Source organism: Quercus suber, unplaced genomic scaffold, assembly GCF_002906115.3.
Source record: "Quercus suber isolate HL8 unplaced genomic scaffold, Cork oak 2.0 scaffold_307, whole genome shotgun sequence".
Lineage (NCBI taxonomy): Eukaryota > Viridiplantae > Streptophyta > Magnoliopsida > Fagales > Fagaceae > Quercus > Quercus suber.
The window spans coordinates 625,161-647,474 of record NW_027069763.1 but is presented as its reverse complement, the minus strand read 5'-3'; the positions used below and the strand labels follow the sequence as shown (position 1 = coordinate 647,474).

At 37.3% G+C, this 22,314-nt stretch overlaps 2 protein-coding genes across 2 annotated transcripts; both read left to right on the top strand.

Annotated features, from left to right (window-relative positions):
• Positions 1 to 9,485: 9,485 nt before the first annotated feature.
• On the top strand, positions 9,486 to 10,043 carry LOC112030671 (uncharacterized). Its single transcript, XM_024063336.1, has one exon. The coding sequence runs from the start codon at positions 9,486 to 9,488 to the stop codon at positions 10,041 to 10,043; it is 558 nt and encodes a 185-aa protein (XP_023919104.1).
• A 5,995-nt stretch (positions 10,044 to 16,038) lies between these two features.
• LOC112030672 (uncharacterized) lies at positions 16,039 to 16,488 on the top strand. Its single transcript, XM_024063337.1, has one exon. The coding sequence runs from the start codon at positions 16,039 to 16,041 to the stop codon at positions 16,486 to 16,488; it is 450 nt and encodes a 149-aa protein (XP_023919105.1).
• The last annotated feature ends 5,826 nt before the right edge of the window (positions 16,489 to 22,314 follow it).

Genomic DNA, 22,314 nt, shown 5'->3' with positions numbered 1-22,314 from the left:
CGAACCGTTTTTCAGGATAGGGACTAAAAGCAGTAAAAATAAAATTTAGGGACTAAAATAGAAATCGCCTAAAAATGTAGGGACTAAAATGTGCTTTTCGCCTTTTTTTTTTTATAACTTGATTTTGAGAAAATCAAGTTTCAAAAGAAGGGCATTTCTCTAATTAGTTTGGTAAATAGGGCAAAATGCTGGATTTTTTTTTTGAAAGGGGCATTTGCCCATTTTCTCCTGATAATTGCCTCAATATGAGTACTCTCTCTTGCATGTAATACAATACATGGTACTATCTAAATGAGAAATTTATGAGCCATTCTTTCATATGAATAGACTACCAATTAGCCATTACAATCCTCTTTAATATATCCCAATTCATAAATAAGCTTTAAAAATATATTTTTTATATATGTACACAAAAATTGCGAAATTAAACATCACACACTTGGAATCTATGATGCCTAAATTAGCAGATTCAAATTATTATTTGCATGACCTATCCATAATGTGTATATTATACCTTTATATAGCATATATTATTCCTCTAGCAAATCCAAATCCAAATATAGGATACAATGTGGGCTAATAAACCCACCAAATGAAGATTTTTTTTTCTTCTTACGACAATCCTCTCTCACCCCTCCTCCTTCCCCCCCCCTCCCCCCTTTTTCTTTTTTTTACAAGTTTAAGATTTGTTTATCCAAACTAACAAAAGAGTCATCACCACATTATAAGCACATTATAATTACTAAGTTAATTTTACTCTTAGTGAAATTTCATTTCCAAAGTTCTAAAAAATTTTATATTGCTATTTAATCAAAGTCTATAACTAAATATTTTTTAAAAGCCCTAAAAGAAATTTCAATTATTATTTTGAATTATCTTTAATCATTTAACATAATTTATAGTTTTGATTTTTTTTAAAATCGATTTTACATAAAGAGACTTCTGTCATATTTCTTAAGGTAATTATTTCTTTTATACATATTAACAATTTAACATTTTTTTATGATATTTATGAAAACGATTTTATTTCTTAATAATTTGATAGTTATAACAATGGGAGTGAAGAGGGGGAGGAGGTTTTAAACTCTAAATGTTTCTGTTAGAAATATCAAGAATTGTTAGTTGAGTTTTGTTTGTTTGATAAACTTCAACTTTATTCAAACAACTGAAAAAGAGGCATTCTACCTTACAAGAAGATTCTATGACCATTAGTAGATTACCCTTATTGAAACAAAAGGACTCACTAGAACTAATAGCAAATTTTGCTGCCACATGAGCAGAAAAATTACAGGTCCTCTTATACCCCCCCCCCCCCCAAAAAAAAAAAAAAAAAAAAGGAAGGAAGAAAAACATTCTCTGGGGACTATTGTTAGTTGCGTTACAAATCTCTTAACTTACGAAAACTATTGTTGATTTTACAAAACACATAAAATGCAAGAACATACATTGATGCTTACCACTCATATATATATATATATATAAACAAACTAACTAAAAGAATCATTTTTGGTTTGGCCAAGAAAGAGAAAGTTAGGGTGCATGTACAAAACCAAAATGTTGGACCATTTTTGTTAGACGTAATGAATCAATCCCCATCACAAGAGTATCCTTTCACATTGGACTAAAGTTTCTAACATGAACTTTCCCGACAAAGAAAGGCAAGTTGGGTTGAAGGGGGAGCCAGAACACAAGGGTTGAGTGGGGGACCATGAAAAAACCCACACACGAGAAAATGCCCCAACTCACTCCAAAAAATAAATAAATGAATAAATAAATAAAAACTAAAAAATAAAAAATCTAATAAATACTATTCTTGTACAAACAATTTCCTCAATCAACTTTTTGTAGCCACTTTACAAGGTCAAAAAAATGAAAAACTAGAAACAGAAGGGTAAATTATAATTTATTTCTTATAATTTTTGGTCCAATTGTAATTTAGAGCATAAACTCCTCCTATGGTTTATAATATAATTGTTATATCATTAAAGTTCTAGCTAAAATAATGTTTCAGAGTTTATTTTAATCCAATTTTTATGGGTGAAAATGTAACAATTAAAAGGTTTGTGTAATTAAACTATGACATGACTAAATCACAAGGAATAAATAAATTTTTTACAAAATTAAAAAATCTATTAATTTAAATGAAATCTTAACAAAGTCATTTTAGTCCATAACTTAAGGATTAAATGAACCAATTAAGGTATAAATTGTAATAATTGTAATCCCGGCGCCCCCCCCCCCCCCCCAAAAAAAAATCCAAATGTGTAGACAAGTGACCTATTACCTTTATTCTTAATAAAAAAAAAAAAAAATCCATACTAACACATTAGTGGTTTTTTTTGGTTGGCAATAAATGATAAATCTAGGTTTTGAACCTTTGAGTACAAGGACAAGACCTCTTAAATAAACCAAGGTAGAAGGTACACATATACTTTTGAAACTTTTCAAATATATTGTTATACTGTTAATATTTTCACATTTATTCATAATTCTTAGTTCACTCTTTGAATTTATTATATTTAAATTAATATTTTTATATTAATTTGTTAATGATTATCTATTAATTATTTTCTATGTACATTCGTCTTATAAACTATATACATATACGGTCTGTTTGGATTAAGGGGAACGAGGGAAGAGTAGAGTAAATTTGAACCAAAATTAGCTTATTTTCAACCAACTCTACTTTACTTCCTTCCATTCCTCTTTCTTTCCTCCTCAATCCAAATGGGCCTAAAATTATTTAAGATTATAGAGAAACCTAGGCATGATATATATGGAAGGGGGAAGAGGTGAAGCCGAGTCATAGATCTAAAAAACGCTAACAATCGAAGAACATTCTAGGGAACAATGAGAGATATTGGGTCTTTTAACTATAATATTCCTAAGTAAGATTGATATTTCAAATTTTTGAGCTCTATACTTAATTCTCCCAATATATTACAAATACATTGTTTTGAGTTAAATTTTACCCTATACAATTTATATTATGTTGTGTTAGATGATCAAATTTAAGTTTAATAATTAAATATGTCGTATCTTTTCTATTCATTACTATTTTCAAATTGTCAACCTTATAGCTTAACTAGCTAGCTAGCTGGTACCTATTATTATTTCTAATGAAAATATTCAAGATTCAAATCTCCAATTCCCAACTATTAATATATCAATTTAATATCAACTCTCAACCCTATTAGAATTTTAAGACAAATTGACATTATTATTTTTTTTTCTATTTTTAAAAGAAATAAACACACTTACACACATACAAAGAAGAGATAATGTGGTTTCAATAATTATGAGAGAGAGAGAGTGTCTTACAAATCGACCCAATAAATATGGCACAAGATCGCGGACAGCAATTTTTTTTTTTTTTTTTTTTTAAGAAGGAACCGACATCACATTGATATGTAACATTGGTCTCTTTCTTCGTAAATGGATGGAAATGTAGGAGCTTATTAGAGGTCCCAGCCCCACGCGTTTGCTGTAGAGATATTTTACAAAATCCTTGCATGACTTTACGTTATATAAAGGAAGAGGTCCCACACGTTTTTTGCAATGGAAAACTAGTTTATGCCGCGTGAAATATTCTCTCTCATACAATAACTTATGGCTTGTTTGGAAGTTTAGAGATGGAGGAGAGTAGAGGGGAGTAGAGGGAAGGGGAGTAGTGGGGAGGAGAGTAGAGGAGAATGATTCACCTCCACCTTATTTGGATGTTTTTAAAATTAGTAAGGGGGAAGGGAGTAATTAGCCCTTCCCCTTGTGTAATTTTGTTAATATAATAAGGGTAAATTAGGTAATTTACTTGGTCAATAGTTTATGTACTCTACTCCCCTCCAAATCTCTCCAATTTGGGGGAATTAAAATTGGGGGGTTAGAGGGAGTCCAAACCCCTCCAAACTCCTCCAAACCCCTCCCTCTCATTCTTTAAAAAACTTCCAAACAAGGTAATTGCATTACTCTCCCTCCCTCTACTCTACTCCCCCTCCTTTTTTAAACATCCAAACATGCCATTAGTTAGGTAATAAGGGTAGGATACGAAGATTTATAATTCTTTTTAGATTGTTCATCCTATTAATTGATACTCTTAGAACATTTGTTAATTAGTTGATTATTTAAAGAAAGTTTCGATACTATTTTTATGATACTTTTATGGAATATAAAAAATTGTAAAAAATATGTTGTTTTTTCTTCTTTTTCTTAAAATATTTTAGAAAGTACTTCCTAGACCAATGTCCTAAAGACATCTATTAACTTTTTTCTACTTTTTATTCCTACAATAAGCATGAGAGGCACTTAATCCTAAATTCTCCCCATTAGACAGATTGAGCAATGAATATGTGGGATATTCCATTCATAATTAGGGACAAAGCTTAAAAAATAAAAAAAAAATAAAAAAACAAAAGAGAAGAATTTATTCCATTCCTAAGGGGACAAAGTGTCTTGTTATATATTCTATTAAAAAAAATGGCAATTACTAGTGAAAGGTGTTTGGATCCAATATTTGCTTATTGGGGTTCTTACATTGGTTTTGTACCATAAAATCTGTTTGGTCCTAAGTAATAAATTTTAAATTCATTGTAGGTTTTAATTAGCTCAATTAGCAAAATTAATATTATGTCATCAATGTCAAATAAGAGATCTAGGATAAACCAATGTAGTCGATACCGTATCGAACTGGCCAGTATATTCCATACCGGTATGTATACTGATATCAAAACACTAACGTTTTGTACCAATTTAAATACCAGTTGTACTAGCCATATCAGCCGTTTTCGGGCAATACTGGAGGGTACCGGGCGTACTGGCCAATACCAAAAAAAAAAGCTATTTTTTTTTTAAGTTTTGTAATTTTTGAATTTTTGTAAGGGTAGAATGTTAACTTATTAGTATTATTTTTTTCTTAGTATGCAATGAACAATTAAGCTTTCTATTTTTTATATTATGTTTTTTTTTTCTTTTAATTGATACTAAAGTCTAAAATCATGAATAATTTGTTCTGAATTAAGGTAATGTTTTATGGTAAACTTTTATACACACACACACACACTCATACATATATTTATACATTTATAAATATAAAAAATAACGGTAAACCCAAAACAGTACACCAGTATTGACCGGTATCAAAACATATCATTCCATTGGTTAATCTAGGACAACCTCGGGTACGAGATTGACTCCATTGGAATAAACTTCTCGTACACGAAAACTAATTAGTGTCTTAACCTGATGATAAAGAAATTATATAGCAAAATTAGTGGATACTATATATTGAAATTCGACCATATCTATTAAAAAAAAAGTTCCATATTCTTAATTATTTTAATATATTTATGGTGCACCATATGATATAAAGGGTTGGGGGGGGGGGGGGGGGGNACACAAAACCAACAGCAGATCTTCTTAGATTTTCTCAAACCAAAAAACTCAGATTTTCTCAAACCACAAAACCCAGATATACAAAATCACAACTCAAACCCAGATTTTCTCATTTTTCCAAGAAACCAACACAAAATCAACTTAAACCAAACACAAACTGATCTCCAGCAAGAACACAAACATAAACCCAACAATAGATCTAGAACAAACCCACAAATATCACCTAGAAAACAAATTAACCCATAAATTTCAGAACTAGAAAAATTTGAAACAAACAAAGACCATTAGAGCAAAATCCCTTCAAACCCAACCGATCCTTGCAACTTCCCAATACAAACAAACCCATATGAAACTGAGAACCCAAACCCATGTAAAACTAAAACCATGATCGAAGATCTGAGATTTTGAACCTAAGAAGCCGAGTCTTCAAGTGGAGGTGTCGAAGTCTTCGATTTCAGCGTGGTTGGCCGCCTTCACTAGTCCATCGAAGATCTGAGATTTTGAACCTAAGAAGCCGAGTCTTCAAGTGGAGGTGTCGAAGTCTTCGATTTCAGCGTGGTTGGCCGCCTTCACTGGTCCATAAAGCTCCATCGTTGAAGAGAGCCCAAGTTTGAGATTCGATCTAGACGAAGTCCCATTCTCAAGCACTCAATCAGTTAAGGAAAATAGAAAGATCATAATGTTGGTTTTGTGTTTGTGTTCTTGCTGGAGATCGATTTGTGTTTGTGTTTGTGTTCTTACGTTTGGTTGACAAGAAAGGGCAAGAAAATGTGAGAAAATCTGGGCATGTGTTCTTATGTCTAAAATCTGGGTTTGTGTTCCTTAGTGTTCTTGTTGAAGATGAATACAGATCTAAATTGATATATTTTTTGGATTTTAATTTTTTTTTGTTACTTTTTAATTTTTAATTCTGTTTTTTATTTTGTTAAATTGAGAAATTATTATTTTTTAATTTATATGCTGACGTGGCATTTTTTAATGTTAAAAAATATTTTTTTATTATTAATTAGGCCACGTGGACATTAAACAAATATTATTTATTATTGCCGTTTGTCACGTCAGCAATATCCGTTTCTGATGTAACGGCAAGGACCAAAACGGAACCGTTTTTCAGGATAGGGACTAAAAGCTGTAAAATAAAATTTAGGGACTAAAATAGAAATCGCCTAAAAATGTAGGGACTAAAATGTGCTTTTCGCCAAAAAAAAAAAAAAAAAAATTCTAGAGCCCTATAGTGGCGTTTTAAAGAGTCTATAGTGACGTTTTAAGGATCTATAGTGGCGTTTTGTACCTCAATCTCCATGAAGTCGAGTTACATGCAATTTTTTTTTTCTTTTTTTTTACCTATAACTCGATTTCATGGAGATCAAATTACAAAATGCCACTATAAGTTCTTAAAACGTCACTATAAACTCTTTAAAAACGTCACTATAGGACTTAACTCGATTTTTTGAAAATCGATTTTCAAAAAAGAAGTATTTCCTTAATTAGTTTGAAAAAAAGGGCAAAATGCTGAATTGTTTTTTTAAAAAAGGCAAAGGCCAATTTTTTCCGCAATTATCATCATGATTCATGTATTGCACATGTTAGTAAAAAGTTTCTCTCACAAAGAAAAAATTATCTTTAAATTTGGATTTTCTCTTCAAGCACATGCAATCATGACAAAAGTCATGTTTTTAATTTCCTTCACTTCTTTCAATTTCTTGCAAGGGCACTTCTAGAAGACAACTTTGGCTCATTATGACGTTGCCTACTTGCTTGCCTCCATTGTCAAGACATGTGGCCTTGAAGTAGCCCGGACCCATCACCCATGCATGAAAATTGACATGAACAGGTGACCTTTTCTTATGTTAATTGTGAAACCAATACTTTTGGGGGGACAAAAAGATTCTTTTATATGTATACATATAAATGCAAGTGGGTTATGAAAGTAAAGGACTACACAAAAAAAGTGTGAAGTTTCTCTTGATATTCAAGTCTAGACTTTTTCCTTTCTCTGGTTGTCTTTAGTTTACCTAATTTTCTGCGCATGAGTTATTGGAGTTTGTCAAAAGGTCCTGGTTTTAGATGATTAGATTATGGTTTATTGGAATTCATCGAAAAAAAAAAAATTATGGTTTATTGGAAAGGAAAGATTTTAATAGGTAGATTGTAATTAATTAAAATATAATAAAAATGATGCTAACAAATAACAATGATCTCGTATAAAAATGTTGTTTACATATCACAAGTTATTTTTAGTGACATTTTTTGTAAAGTTTCATATATGCGGTTTGAATTTTACCTCTCTCTTTTCCGCTATCTACTTATCTAAAAAAAAAAAAAATGAACTTTTATTGGTTTTACTGTTTTATTATTATTATTATTATTATTATAATAATTATTATTTTTTTTTTGAAAGAATTGGTTTTACCCTTTTTGTCATTACGGCAGCGTTTTTGACATCGTTGGCTAGACTTGATGATATGAGTCAATGGAGTCAACAAACAGATGTTCTTGTGACATGAAAAGGAATTCAGATCCCTAGCTTGCTAGGAAGATGAAATTATAGTATTGCTTAAATTCAAAAGGTCGGTAGTTCAAAACTTTCAATGGGAATATTGTTGACATTGGCTTGAATGTCACCCTATATACTGCAGTACCAAAAGAATTGGGAAGGTTTATAGAATTTACTATTATTAATTACAAAACAATAAACGATGATAACAGTTAACAAACTGATAGAATGTATTTTAAGGTAAAGTAATCCATATTCTCTTCTATTATACCCAAAAAAAAAAAAAAAAAAACCATTTCACCTAATTAACTGGATCACCACTATTAGGAATGAAAATAATTGCTATACGTCATGTAAAAATTACACCTTTTACTCAAGTGTAGTTGTACGACACTGATATACCTAGGCCCATTTGGGCCTTGAGCTGCTGTACTATCCAGGCCCATTTGGGCCTTATGCTCCAACTCAACGTTTTGTCCATCTCGCCCTTTGATCCGGGCCTTAAATCACTCTAAAGCCCACCGAGCGGGCGACCTTCGTCAGCACATGCTACACCGCGTCACCTAGATCGCACTCTACAAACCGCTCCCTGAGCAAGGAGACAACCGCCCAGGGTTGTTATCCCCTGGCCATCTAGTGACATTAAAGGCATACCGTTGCCTAGCAATTCTACTGAAGTGGGAACCAGTCCCAAAGCCACTCCCACCTAAACATCCACTTATAGTTGATGACATTGGACCTCTTCTACCACCAGCCAGAAAAGTAATCATGATTCTCCCACTAACCTTGAGGTATAAATATGAGGAACTGAGGAGCAGAAAGGGGTTGTTGAAAGGTTTTGAAGAGAGTTGAGAGTTAAGAGAGATACAGGCATTCAAGGATGAGGGGAGGAACACTCAGGTTAGTGAGGTAGGTTCAAGTCTTGGGTCTAGAACCACCCAATGTAGGAAATCCAAAGCCTACATAACAAATAGATTGTGAGCCCAAGAGGGAGTGTACTTGGCAATCTCGTTTTGGGTGCGCATAATTGGCGCCGTCTGTGGGAATCTCCTACAATGTCGTGGTTTAACCGAGACTCGCTCACGAGAAAATATTTGGAAGACATTTCGGAAGTGATGATGAAAGTGGTTCGGTGGGATCTTCTCAGGGATCAACCTGGCGAGAACGGAGGCAAAAAAGACACGAAGACAAGGATTGTGAATGAGAGGAAGAAAGGTCCAGTCTCAGAGAGGGGTCATACCAAACACGACGGATCGTATCAAGCGCCTCAAGGCACAGGCAATTTGACGAAAGAGATGAGGAGCTTGAACGGTTACGTAGGCTGGTGAGAGATTTGGAGTTAGAAACAGAGGGCAGGCACTAGAGAGGGGACCAGGAAAACCGAGAAAGGAAAACTGATATGGGGGAAGATCGTCGAGAGACGGGGTCCAATCAATCTGATTCCCGTCGACGCCGAGAACGCTCATATTCACGGGAGTCCAGTCGACACTGAAACCGTTCGCATTCATGGGAATCCCGTCATCATCGAGACCGTTCACATTCGTGGGAATACGCAGATCGGGGCTCGGATTCCTTAGAAGAACGACGGCCCTATAATGCAGCCATGGATGCAATAAGCTGTGTGCTACGTAAAGCTACTCGGTCGCCATTTTCAACTGACATTGAGCGGGCCCTGATGCCGAACAGATTTACGCGCCCTCCATTCAATTCCTACGATGGGAAAACGGACTCGGTAGAGCACGTCAGCCACTATATTCAGATGATGTCTCTGCATACTCGTAATAATGCACTGATGTGCAAGGTATTTCCCTTAAGCCTCGGCCCCACCGCTTTGAAATGGTTTAATGGGTTACGGAAGGGCTCCATCCACAATTTCGCAGAGTTGATACAGGAGTTCGGAGTTCGGTTTGTAACCTGTAATCAGGTACCACAGCTGGTAGACGCATTGCTATCCATGAAAATGAAGGTAGGGGAAACCCTTCGCAGTTACGCTAGCCGGTATTGGGAACTTTACAACGAGATCGGAGGGGGCAATGAGAAGATTACTGCAAGCACTTTTAGGATGGGGTTGCCCGAGGATTTCGGGCTATGGAAGTCATTGACTAAGAAACCTCCCCAAGACATGAGGCAGTTGATGAGATGCATTGAAGAGTATAAATGACTGGAAGATGACCGGCTGCAAAGCAAAGGTAAAGAGCCAATGATAAACCACCCTCGACAGGGTGGCTTTCCACCCAAAACCTAGGGGAGTTTGAGGATTCAGGAGCCAGAGGCACAGGTAAGGGAAGTAAATATAACGTTTAAGGAGCCAATGCATAGGATTGTAGACAAGATTAAGAATGAGCCATACTTTAGGTGGCCAAACAAGATAGGAGGTGAACCATCTAGGAGGAATCAAAACTATTAGAAATTTAGACCCTTTAAACCAACCAGATTAACCTAGTTAATTATCTAAGTGATTAACTTAGTCAATTTATGCAATTCTAGGTTATCACAAACACATAATCATATCAAGAATATAAAGCAGCGGAATAATAAATAACACAAGATATGATCACCTAGGAAACCACACGGTAAAAACTTGGGGAGGATTTGACCTAGCTATTCTCAAGGTAAACCTGAATCCACTATACGAAAGAATCGAAGTTCATACAAAAGAACTTACAAGCTCCCCGCTTGACTTCTTAATACTACCCACCAGTAGAACTTACTGACACGACCACCTGCAAGCTCCAAATCTACGGACTCCTACTTTCTTGGACTCTTCAATCAAGTGCAAGCACCCACGCTTGTTATTCTTTAAGCTCCAATGGCAACAACCTTGTTGATCATCAAGATGTAGATAATATCTCTACCTTGAAAACCCTAAGTTTATGTGAAGGAAAGCTCCTCAAGGATCTCACAAGAGATTCACATAAACCGCAAATATGAGCAACAAAGACTTAGAGAGGTTTGGGTACAAAACCCTAAAAATAAAAGGAGGCACAAGAGGCACTCTAATCTCTCTCTCTCTCTAAAGCTCAAAAACGTTCTAAGTTTTCCCTTATATATAGGAGAGTTTTACTTGAACCCCAAGACGTTTACATAGAGTTTGGGCTGAGTTGGAATTCTGCAGAAAAAACGTTCTGGCCAACTTTCAATCAATCGAGTTTAATTTTCGATCGATCGAGCCAGACCGAAAGTAACTAATACTTCTGCAACCACTCGATTCCAACTTTACATGAATTAGTCAACTTTGAGCAAGTCTAAACAAGACTAAACATATTGTTTTAATCATGGTTTGCCAACATTACACATTAGAGTTCTAAATACATAAAATCCTAAATCTTTAGAACTTAACAAGCTCCCCATTTGGCAATCCTTGACAAAACACAAACTAAAAGCTCAAAGTTTACAAAGTAAAAGCCCTTTACAAAAATAATGCACATAAACACAAATTCAATTCTAACTACTATCCATCAGTTGCAAGTGTAGACAGCAGCTCAATTGAATCAACCTATATATTCCTGAAACACTCAAACAAAACGCATAAACGCATGTGTGACAGAAAAATAGTAAATCAACAAATAAATTCTTGACTTCACAAAACACAAAACAAAGAAATATATCATGAATAACTCATAAATATAAATCAATGAGCAATGAATCAAGAAACATATATATCAAAATAAATTCTAACTCTCCCCCTAAGTTAGATACATCAAAAAGTTTTTATATTCATCCCCTAAACAAAACAAACAGGATTCCCAAAATCAATAATTTCTCCCCCTTTTTGTCACGTATTGACAAAGACAACTCATACAAAGATTAAACAGTCATCATACGCAATAAAGGATAAGAGAAAACAGAGAATCAAGGGGACACAAACCACTTCAACTCTATAGAATATAGAGATAACTCCCCCTATGAATAACAAAGGTTTAAAAAAAATCTCCCCCTATAAAAATAGGAAAAACACAACAAATTTTGGGAAAAACAGTTTTGGGAAAACTTTAGGAGGTGGGGAACATAAAGACACAAACCAAAGTTAAAAACTAAGGTGAGAATACATATGAAGAAAAATATTCTCTCTTTCAATAAATGCAAACTTGACACTATGTGACCCATCAGTTGCATGAGTAGAGAAAAATATTTGTACATTGATTATCCATCATATCTCTTAAGAAAAATATTTTCTGCAGTTCACACATAAGAAATAGCATATACTAGAATGTACAAAACTCAAAAATTAATCAATCAATTTTTAAATCAAGTTGAGTACCCAATTTAGCAAAGTGTATGCATGCTATGTGTGAAAACAATGAGAGATATAACTACAAAACTGCAAGATGGACACAAAAATCAATTTAATGCATGTGAATCCTAAACACAAATGATGCATAAAAAAAAATTTTGGTCAATAACATAGAAATTGAAAATTTTTCAATTTCGATCGATCGAGAATCAATTGAACATCAATCAAGTTAGGCAGACTCAAACCAAAAATTTTACTTGCAATTTCGATTGATCGAAAAACAGGTTCGATTGATTGAAAGTTTGGAAAATTCAGATTTTTGAAAAACAGAGCATTTTAATGTAGAAACTCCTCAAAGCACATTGTTGTAAAAAAATGTATGAGTATGAGACGAAAAGTTTTTCAAAAACACTTGAATCTAACCTAGATCTTCCAAAATCAAGATTTTCAATCAATTTGTCCTCAAGGCGCAAACATTATACACATTTTGCATTAAAATCAAGGAACTTCTAATCTTGGATGGCCACAACAAAATCACACATAATATAATGTACCAAGTTTAACAAAGAGTAACTTATGTAGTGTGTGCAACTAGTAAAAACTTGAGATACATGTGAGGTGGTATGTGAATAGTAATCAATCACAAAGTCTATAAAATTCATCACATAGAATTTAAAAGAGACTATCACCTAAAGAGTTACATCATATAACTCTCACATCTCCTAAAACAAAAGCTTGCAATCATGTAAGTTTTTTGAATTTTGCCTCATAATGTACACACAGATTTTAGTTATGTGAATTGGCATCAAGCCTAATAGTACACACCAATTTTAATTATGTGAAATGGTATCAAGCCTAATAGTACACACCAATTTTAAGCATTAAGCAATTAAACCGAGGCTACACCTTATGTTCTTTTTGGGCATGTGCTACACTTTCTCGAGCACAAAATGTTATGATATGCACTAAGGTGTTCATGATTGACTAGTGAACAGTGATGAGATGGTTATTTATGCTTTTCTGAAAAGGATCAAGTCCGACAATCAAATAACATGTGACTTCAAGATTAAGACAAAGTGATAAACACCATAAACATCTTTCCCACACAACATGCACTACAAAGCTCAACTAGTTAAGTGCAATAAATAAGCTCATCAAAGCTAAACAAGGTACATAAACTTGTTATGTAAAGATAATATATGGCCAATCCTTGATTATAAATCCAAGATGTGAAATACAAAACACAAAAATCTTTTTGGCTTTAAACTTATATGACCAAAAATAAAAAAACACATATTATTTTAAATGAACAATGCAAAAGCAATGCATGATAGTGCAAAACTAAGCTATAGAGGGTACACAAATAAGAAATATCAATTTCTTAATTAACCCTTGAGTACATGTACAAATTAGTACATACTCACACAAAATTAGAAATAGGTTAGCACAGACTATTCAAGTTTCTCCACAATGTCAAGCATGTTGTAAATCAAGAGAGAGATATTATAACTCATGTAATCCTCAAGAAAAAAAAACAAGACACAAAATAAAATATTTTTGTCTTTTTGAAAATTTTCAATGTTTTTGGATTTTCCTTTAAAACAAAACAATCAAAGAAAATAAAACAACCAAAAACTAAAACAAAACATGTCCACAATTAATTGAAAGAATTAGATTAAGGACAGGTTAGCAACATTCACCTTGGAGAATCTTTTCTCACCCATTTAGCACGAGTATTTAGCTTTGTAGCTGAAAATTCATGTGAAGCAGAGTGTATTTGAGAGATTACTCCAATCTTCTGAGAAAAACTGAAATCCTGCAAATTCCAAGCCAACAAGGTCAAATTTTTCAAAAGCATATGAAACAATTTATATGAACTTATGGCAGGAGAGATATCATCACAAATCCTAGATTGACATACTGAATGGGTAAATTTTAATTTATGACAATTAGGACGAATGTGACCACAGACACCACAAAAGTGGCAAACAAGAACAAATTTAGGAATATCAGTATTCCTAGCAGCAAATCTAGTCTCAGATTTTGGTTTTTGCCTCAACAAAGAACAATTTGGCCTAATATGACCAACAACACCACAAAGGTGACAGGTAGGCACAAAAACAGATTTTTTATGCTCTCTAACAGTAGGTTTAGACATAGGTTTAGAAACTTCAGTGTCTACATCAGAACCTTTACCTTTGTCTAACCTAGCAAAATAAGCATTTTCTTTATTATTCCTCTTGAAAGGAGGGATATAAACTTTCTCAGTTTTAGGCTTAAGAGAAACAGAAACACTTCTGTTATCAACAACAGGCTTAGTACTAGTCAAATTTTTAATTTTAGTTTTAGATTCAACTAACTCTTGTTCCAAGCTTTTCATCTTTTCATTTTAAGAGGAAATTTGATTTCTCAAAAATTCATTCTTTTTATTAGACTCATCTAATCTCACAATCAAATCATCTTTTTCAAGATTAGCCAATTTTAACTCTTCTTTAAATTTCTTAGAAATTTTCAAAGATTTAGATAATTCCTTACGAAGAGTTTCAAAAGCATCAAAAAAATCAACAGAAACAATAGTGTCATTTTTATTCAAAACATCACAAATATGAGCAGAAAGACACTTCAAATTATCCATGACAACAGGGGTCAAGGATCAGCTCTTAGATCAAAAGATCTACAGACAAAGAGCTACCCGCTCTGATACCACTTATTAGAAATTTAGACCCCTTAAACCAACCAGATTAACCTAATTAATTATCCAAGTGATTAACTTAGTCAATTTATGCAATTCTAGATTATCACAAACACATAATCATATCAAGAATATAAAGCAGCGGAATAATAAATAATACAAGATATGATCACCCAGGAAACCACACGGTAAAAACCTGGGGAGGATTTGACCTAGCTATCCTTAAGGTAAACCTGAATCCACTATCCGAAAGAATCAAAGTTCATACAAAAGGACTTACAAGCTCCCCGCTTGACTTCCTAATGCTATCTACCAGTAGAACTTACTGACATGACCACGTGCAAGCTCCGAATCCACGGACTCCTTCTTTCTTGGATTCTTCAATCAAGTACAAGCACCCACGCTTGTTATTCTTTAAACTCCAATGACAGCAACCTTGTTGATCATCAAGATGTAGATAATATTTCTGCCTTGAAAACCCTAAGTTTATGTGAAGGAAAGCTCCTCAAGGATCTCACAAGAGATTCACATAAACCGCAAATATGAGCAACCAAGACTTAGAGAGGTTTGGGTACAAAACCCTAAAAATAAAAGGAGGCACAAGAGGCACTCTAATCTCTCTCTCTAAAGCTCAAAAACGTTCTAAGTTTTCCCTTATATATAGGAGAGTTTTACTTGAACCCCAAGACGTTTAAATAGAGTTTACGCTGAGTTGGAATTTTGCAGAAAAAATGTTCTGGTCGACTTTCGATCGATCGAGCCAGACCGAAAGTAACTAATACTTTTGTAGCCACTCGATTCCAATTTTACATGAATTAATCAACTTTGAGCAAGTCTAAACAAGACTAAACATGTTGTTTTGATCATGGTTTGCCAACATTACACATTAGAGTTCTAAATATATAAAATCCTAAATCTTTAGAACCTAACAAAAACTTTTACTGCACTTACCACAAAGATAAGGGACATACTACCGAGTAGTACCATGTGTTGAGGGATCATCTCGGGCAGCTGGCCAAGGCCAGGTATTTGAAGGAGTTTGTGATAGACATAGGGTGCCGAGGAACAAGGCAAGGCGCTCCATAAAGGGAGAACCCCCTTCTGCCCCCTTTAGGGATAATTGAGGTTATCCATGCTGCCCTAAGGGGCCTCACTGCAGCAAGAAGGAAGGAAGTGTTGACTGTAGTACTAGTGGAAGGTAGCTCAGAGGTACAGTCGTCTGGGAAGAAGATGAAGATCGCCCGAGAGCCTATCACTTTCGATGATTATGACTTGGAAGGAACGATACAACCGCACGACGATGCATTAGTAGTCACGGCTCGAATAAGTAGCTTCATGGTGAAGAAGGTGATGATAGACCAGGGAAGCGGGGCCAACGTGATGTATCCGGATCTATTCAAGGGGCTCAAATTAAGGAATAAGGACCTTTCAAAGTGTACTACACCCCTGGTCAGGTTTGATGGCAGAATGATAGTTCCCGAGGGACAAATTTCTCTGCCCGTGAATATGGAAGGCAAAGAGGTGTTAGTAACGTTTGCAGTAGTTGCTTCATTCTTTCCATACACGGCGTTACTAGGGAGGCCATGGATCCACACAATGGGAGTTGTTCCGTCCACCCTGCATGTGAAAGTTAAGTTTCAAACTAAACAGGGTATTGCTGTAGTAAGGGGAAGCCAGTAGACGGCTAGGCAATGCTTGGTTGCCATAATCAATTGGAAGAGGGAGCAAGTCAACTAGAGGGAGCAGGCCGAGCAAAAGGACCCATCATATGGGGTCCCTTTATAGCAATAACAGAATCCACAAGAAAAGTAAGGGGTTGGCTACGCCAAGGAAATGATGAGGGTAAGGATTTTGCCGGATGTTGATAAAAACTTCTAAGTAGGAGAAAGTATGAAGGACCAGGATGAGGTTGAGATGTTATTGCTCCTTATACAGAATGTGGATGTGTTCGCCTAAAGTCCATACGAGGTGCCCGGAGTGGATCCCGGATTCATCGTCCATAGACTTAGCGTAGACCCCTCATTCCCTTCTAAGAAGTAGAAGCCAAGGAGATCAGCTAAGGAGCATGCTGAAGCAGTGAAGGCAGAAGTCCAAAGGCTGAAGGAGGCCGGGGCGATAAGGAAAATTTTCTTCCCAGAATGGTTGGCCAATACTATGGTAGTGAGGAAAAAGAACTGCAAGTGGAGGGTTTACATAGACTTTACGAATTTGAACCGAGCATGTCCAAAAGACCCGTTTCCTATGCCAAAGATTGACCAATTGGTAGATGCCACATACGGACACCCGAGGATGAGTTTTTTAGATGCCTTTCAGGGGTATCATCAAATTGCCCTAGCACCCGAAGATCGAGAAAAGACAGAATTCATCTCCCCAGATGCCAACTATCATTATACTATGATGCCTTTTGGGCTAAAGAATGCCGGGGTCACGTATCAGCGGATGATGACGAGAATGTTCCGAGATAAAATAGGGCGTGTGGTCGAAGTGTACATTGATGATATGGTGGTGAAAAGTAAACAGGAGGCGCGGTATATAGAGGATCTCCAGGGGGTGTTCGGGGAGTTTCGGCAGCACAAGTTACGTCTTCATGCCGAGAAGTGCGCTTTTGGTGTGGGGGTTGGTAAATTCTTGGGATATTTGATCACTAATCGAGGGATAGAAGTCAACCCTGACCAAATTGAAGCCGTGAAGTGCCTCAAGCCGTTGAGCAATCCGAAGGAAGTGCAAGTGTTGATCGGGATGCTAGTGCCCTTAACCAATTCATTTCCAAACTCGCTGATCGTTGCTGACCATTTTATCAGCTTCTAAAGAAGTGGAAAGGATTTCTGTGGAATGAAGAATGTGACAGAGCTTTTCGGGATCTAAAGGATTATTTAATGCAAGCACCCATGCTAACGACACTGGAGCCTGGAGAGGATTTATTTATATAACTGTTAGTGTTCGATCATTCTGTGAATGCCGTGTTACTCAGGGACCAAGGAGTGTAGCAACCCACGTATTACATCAGTAAGACCTTGGTTGATGCCGAGACAAGGTACTTACCTTTGGAAATGTTGGTGTTAGCCTTAATACACGCTACGAGGAAGTTGCCGCATTACTTTTAAGCCCATACTGTGTATGTCCTGACTGAGTATCCCTTATAGTCGTTGTTGAAAAAATCAGACTTCATGGGCTGAATAGCCAAGTGGGGGACTCGGCTAGGTTCTTTTGACATACGGTACAGACTATGAAGTTCGGAGAAAGGCTAAATCCTTGTTGATTTTGTTGCGAAGTTTTCTCCTAAGACTAACGAGGAAATGGTTTGTCATGTGGCAAGTCGCTCGTGGAAGGTATTTGTGGATAGAGCGTCAAGTGCCTTGGGGTCTGGTGCCGGGATCGTTATTATCACTCCTAAAGGGATATGGTTGGAGCATTCTTTTAGGCTAGGGTTTAGAGCCTCTAATAACGAGGCTGAATACAAGGCCTTACTCATCGGATTAAAAGCCATTTTGAAATGGGAGCCCAGGATGTGGAGGTATATTCGGATTCTCAGTTGGTTGTTAACCAAGTCCAGGGAACCTTTGAAGCCCGAGATCCTCGGATGAAGGCGTATTTGCAATGCGAGACAAATTATGAACAAGTTCGGCACAGTGAAGGTGGCCCAAGTGGGCCGGGCACAGAACAGGCATGCTGATTCCTTAACCACAGGTGTAGAAGGACACCGTCGAGTATGTACCAAAGTGCGAACAGTGTCAAAAGCATGCCCATTTGATCCATCTGCTAGCAGGACATCTGAATCTGGTCAGGAGTCCTTGGCCCTTTGCACAGTGGAGGCTAGATATTCTCAGCCCATTTCCCCGGGCAATAGGCAACCGGAGGTTTGTGTTGGTGGCCATAGATTACTTCACCAATTGGGTGGAGGCAAAGGCTTTAGCTAACATTCGGGACGTGGATGTCAAAAAGTTTGTATGGAGAAACATAGTCACGAGGTTTGGGGTGCCAGAATCCCTTGTATCAGATAATGGACTGCAATTCGATAGTAAGTCTTTTCGTGCGTTTTGTAGTGATCTCGGTATCAAAAACAAGTATTCCACTCTAGCTTATCCACAGAGTAATGGTCAAGCAGAAGCCACCAACAAGGCAATCCTGAGCGGGCTAAAGAAAAGACTGGATGGTGCAAAAGGTAGGTGGTCTGAGGAGCTGCCTAACGTTTTATGGTCCTACCAAACAACCCCTAGAAGATCCAAGAGGGAAACTCCATTTTCCCTAACATATGGGGTAGAAGTTGTGATTCTAGCTGAGGTAAGCCTTAGCAGTGCATGAGTTGCAGAATTTGACCCCGCCCAAAATGACGAGCTAATGGCTAAACGCTTGAACTGGTTGGAAGAGTACCGAGAAACGGCAACTATACGGTTGGCAGAATATCAGCAAAAGCTTACCTGGCACTATAACCAAGATATAAAGGCAAGGGAATTTTGCGTTGAGGATCTGGTACTGAGGAAAGTCATGGGGAATATGTGAGATGTGAATGCTGGGAAGTTAGCCCAGATGTGGGAAGGGCCCTACAAAGTCATCGCCACCGCAGGTGCAAGAGCGTGCTATTTGGAAGACCTAGACGAGAGACCACTACCTTGGCTATGGAATGTCCATAACTTGAAAAAGTTCTATCACTGATTGGTTGTACACTAAGGTGCAAGTTTGATGTAATCATGTATGCATGTTTTTCTAATGAATATGGTGGTGTTTACTCGCACAGGTTCATTTAAATTTTTTTATTACCCTGTTAAGGCCAACTAGCGGATACAGTAAAAGCTAAGAAAACTAAAGCAACTCGTTCCGAACGAAGGACAGAAACCTAATCCTCGGTTCGATCCATATCACTGAGCAGGTGAAAACCCCAAAAAGCATTCTGACAGAAACCTGCTTCTCGGCTAGATTACCATCACTGAGCAGGTGAAAACCTTATGTTGCAAATTATCAAAGGACAGAAGCCTGACTCTCGATTCAATTCTTGTCACTGATCAGGTGGAAACCTTATAAAATTCTTAAAGGACAGAAGCCTGACTCTCAGTTCGATCCCTATCACCGAGCAGGTGGAAACCTAAAAATTTATAAGGACAGAAGCCTGACTCTCGGTTTGATCCATATCACTGATCAGGTGGAAACCTTATAAAATTCTTAAAGTACAGAAGCCTGACTCTAGGTTCGATCCCAATCACCGAGTAGGTGGAAACCTAAAAATTTATAAGGGCAGAAGCTTGACTCTTGATTCGATCCATATCACCGATTAGGTGGAAACCTCATAAAATTCTTAAAGGACAGAAGCCTGATTCTCAATTCGATCCCTATTGCCGAATAGGTGGAAGCCCCACAAGATTTATGACGACAAGAAATTGACTCTTGGTTCGAACCTATAGGCAAGCATGTGGAAAACCTCAAAATTTTCTAAGGACAGAAACCGCTTCTCGGTTTGATTCTTATTGCCGATCAGGTGGAAATCTCGCGAAATTTTATCATTAGTACAGAAGATTTCTTCTCGGTGCCATCAGGGCTCATCTGGGTACAGAAGAATCAACACATACCAGATTTTATTGTTACCACTACGGGTCCAATTCCCTCTGGATACGAGTGACCCTGTCCAAAGTAATCTAATCTACCTCGAGATTAAATCACCCGACCATGTAGAATGCATACATAAAATAGTCCACAAACACAGTAAATAACAAGCGAATAAATAAAAGAGTAAAATGCAACAACAAAACATTCATAGACGTAATTCAAAATAGCTCATAAATATTAAACTAATGTTTAGTTACCATAACTCAATAACCAACAGAAAAGTTAAACCTGGAGAGGATAATTATTCGATCACCATAACTCAATGACATAGGTTAACTTGCCAGAAAGAAATATTAAACAAGCAGAAGAAAAACAAAATATGAGAAGTCCGGTTCGACATTCAACTTGAAGGATCCACAGGCTGAAAATGGGAAACACCCTCAGGAGGCTACTGGGCAGCTAGAGAAGATAGTACCTGAGCATTACCATTGAATTGTTCTCCAGCATAAGGGTTACTAGTGGCCTCCAGATTAGTTGGCTCCGCGTGGGAGTCAATGGCCTCCATCAACTCCCTTATATTGGTGGTCTCTTCTTCGTCGATGACGTTAGAGGCATTCTACACGGCAACCGGAGGATTTGGGAAAGGGATTTAACTAGGGTTCCTCAAAGGAGAATCCTGAGAGACCCCCATAGCTTGAAGGGCGGCCAACCACCCCTCCTCGAATCCGAGCTTTTGGGCTTGACGAACAACTGGCTCTGTAGAGTTCTCGGCATTAGCAAACCCTTCATTGTACCACTTGTTTTCACAAGCTTCCAACGCTGCCTTCAAGTCGACCAACTCTTCTACTAGAATAGTGTTCAAACTCTGGGCCTCCGCCAGCTTGAGCTCGGTACTCCCTAACTGCACCTCCAACTCTGCGGACTTTCCCTCTGCCAAAGCCCTAGCCTTCTTAGCCAATGCAGCCTTCCTCTCTACATGCTCGGCAACTTTTGCTTTGTCCTTTACAGTTACCTCGGCGACATCCTTTAAAGCTTTTTCCTGTTCAGCATCTTCAGAAAGCTTCTTCATCCTCCCATCTACGATGTGAGCTAGTTGCGCGGCCTGACCAAACAATAACGACAGGTATGAAAAAGAAAAGAATAGGTGCATGCACAAGCAAATAAAAGGCCGAGAACAAGAGATTATCGCTATAATGTGCCATTGCAGCTGCCTCCCTAATAACTCATCCGTCCTTTTTATGAAGGCATGCACGTCCTCGGGCAAGAAAAGGCCGTACGCCAAACTCTGGGCAACACGACCCTTATGGCCCTTGTCCTAAACTCTGACACTGGCAGACACAGAGAGAGGCTTACCTTCTAGCTGGAAGGAAGGTTGCCATTCTGTTGAGGCTCGAGAAGTGGACGCCATGTTCACTCCAGTTTGTACCACTGGCTCCTGGATGACAATGCCAATCGATCATCGGGGAGGCGTTTCGACTGGTGCGTTACCTGAGCTCGTTTATGTCAATTTGTGCGCTGCCTTTTCTGAGTACAGCTCACTGGAGTGGGAGGAGGTGTAGGATCTTAGCGTTGAGTTTCTTGCTGTTAGGCGGCTGGCCGGGCACTTGATACAAAACGGTTGATTGTCATTGTCTTCCTAGTCACCATGGCTTGGCCTTGATCGGATTCTGTCTCTGAAGAACTAACTGATTCGGCTGTTACGCCCTCAGCTTCCTGAATAGGAGCCTCGAGTTTTATAGGAGCCTCGGGTTGAGCGGGAGCCTTGGGCTGAACCGATTCGTGGGCTTGCTCTCAATGGTGTTGTGACATGTGCTCGGTCAACTCGTCATGTACGGGTTTAAGCTTATTCGAGCAAATGTACAAGGTACTGATATCGCGAGCCTTTCCTACCATGAATCTTGGGGGTAGGAAGTTCGCGTGTCGTACGTATATATAGGAGAGGAGGGGGCTGTCGACTAACAAAGCTTG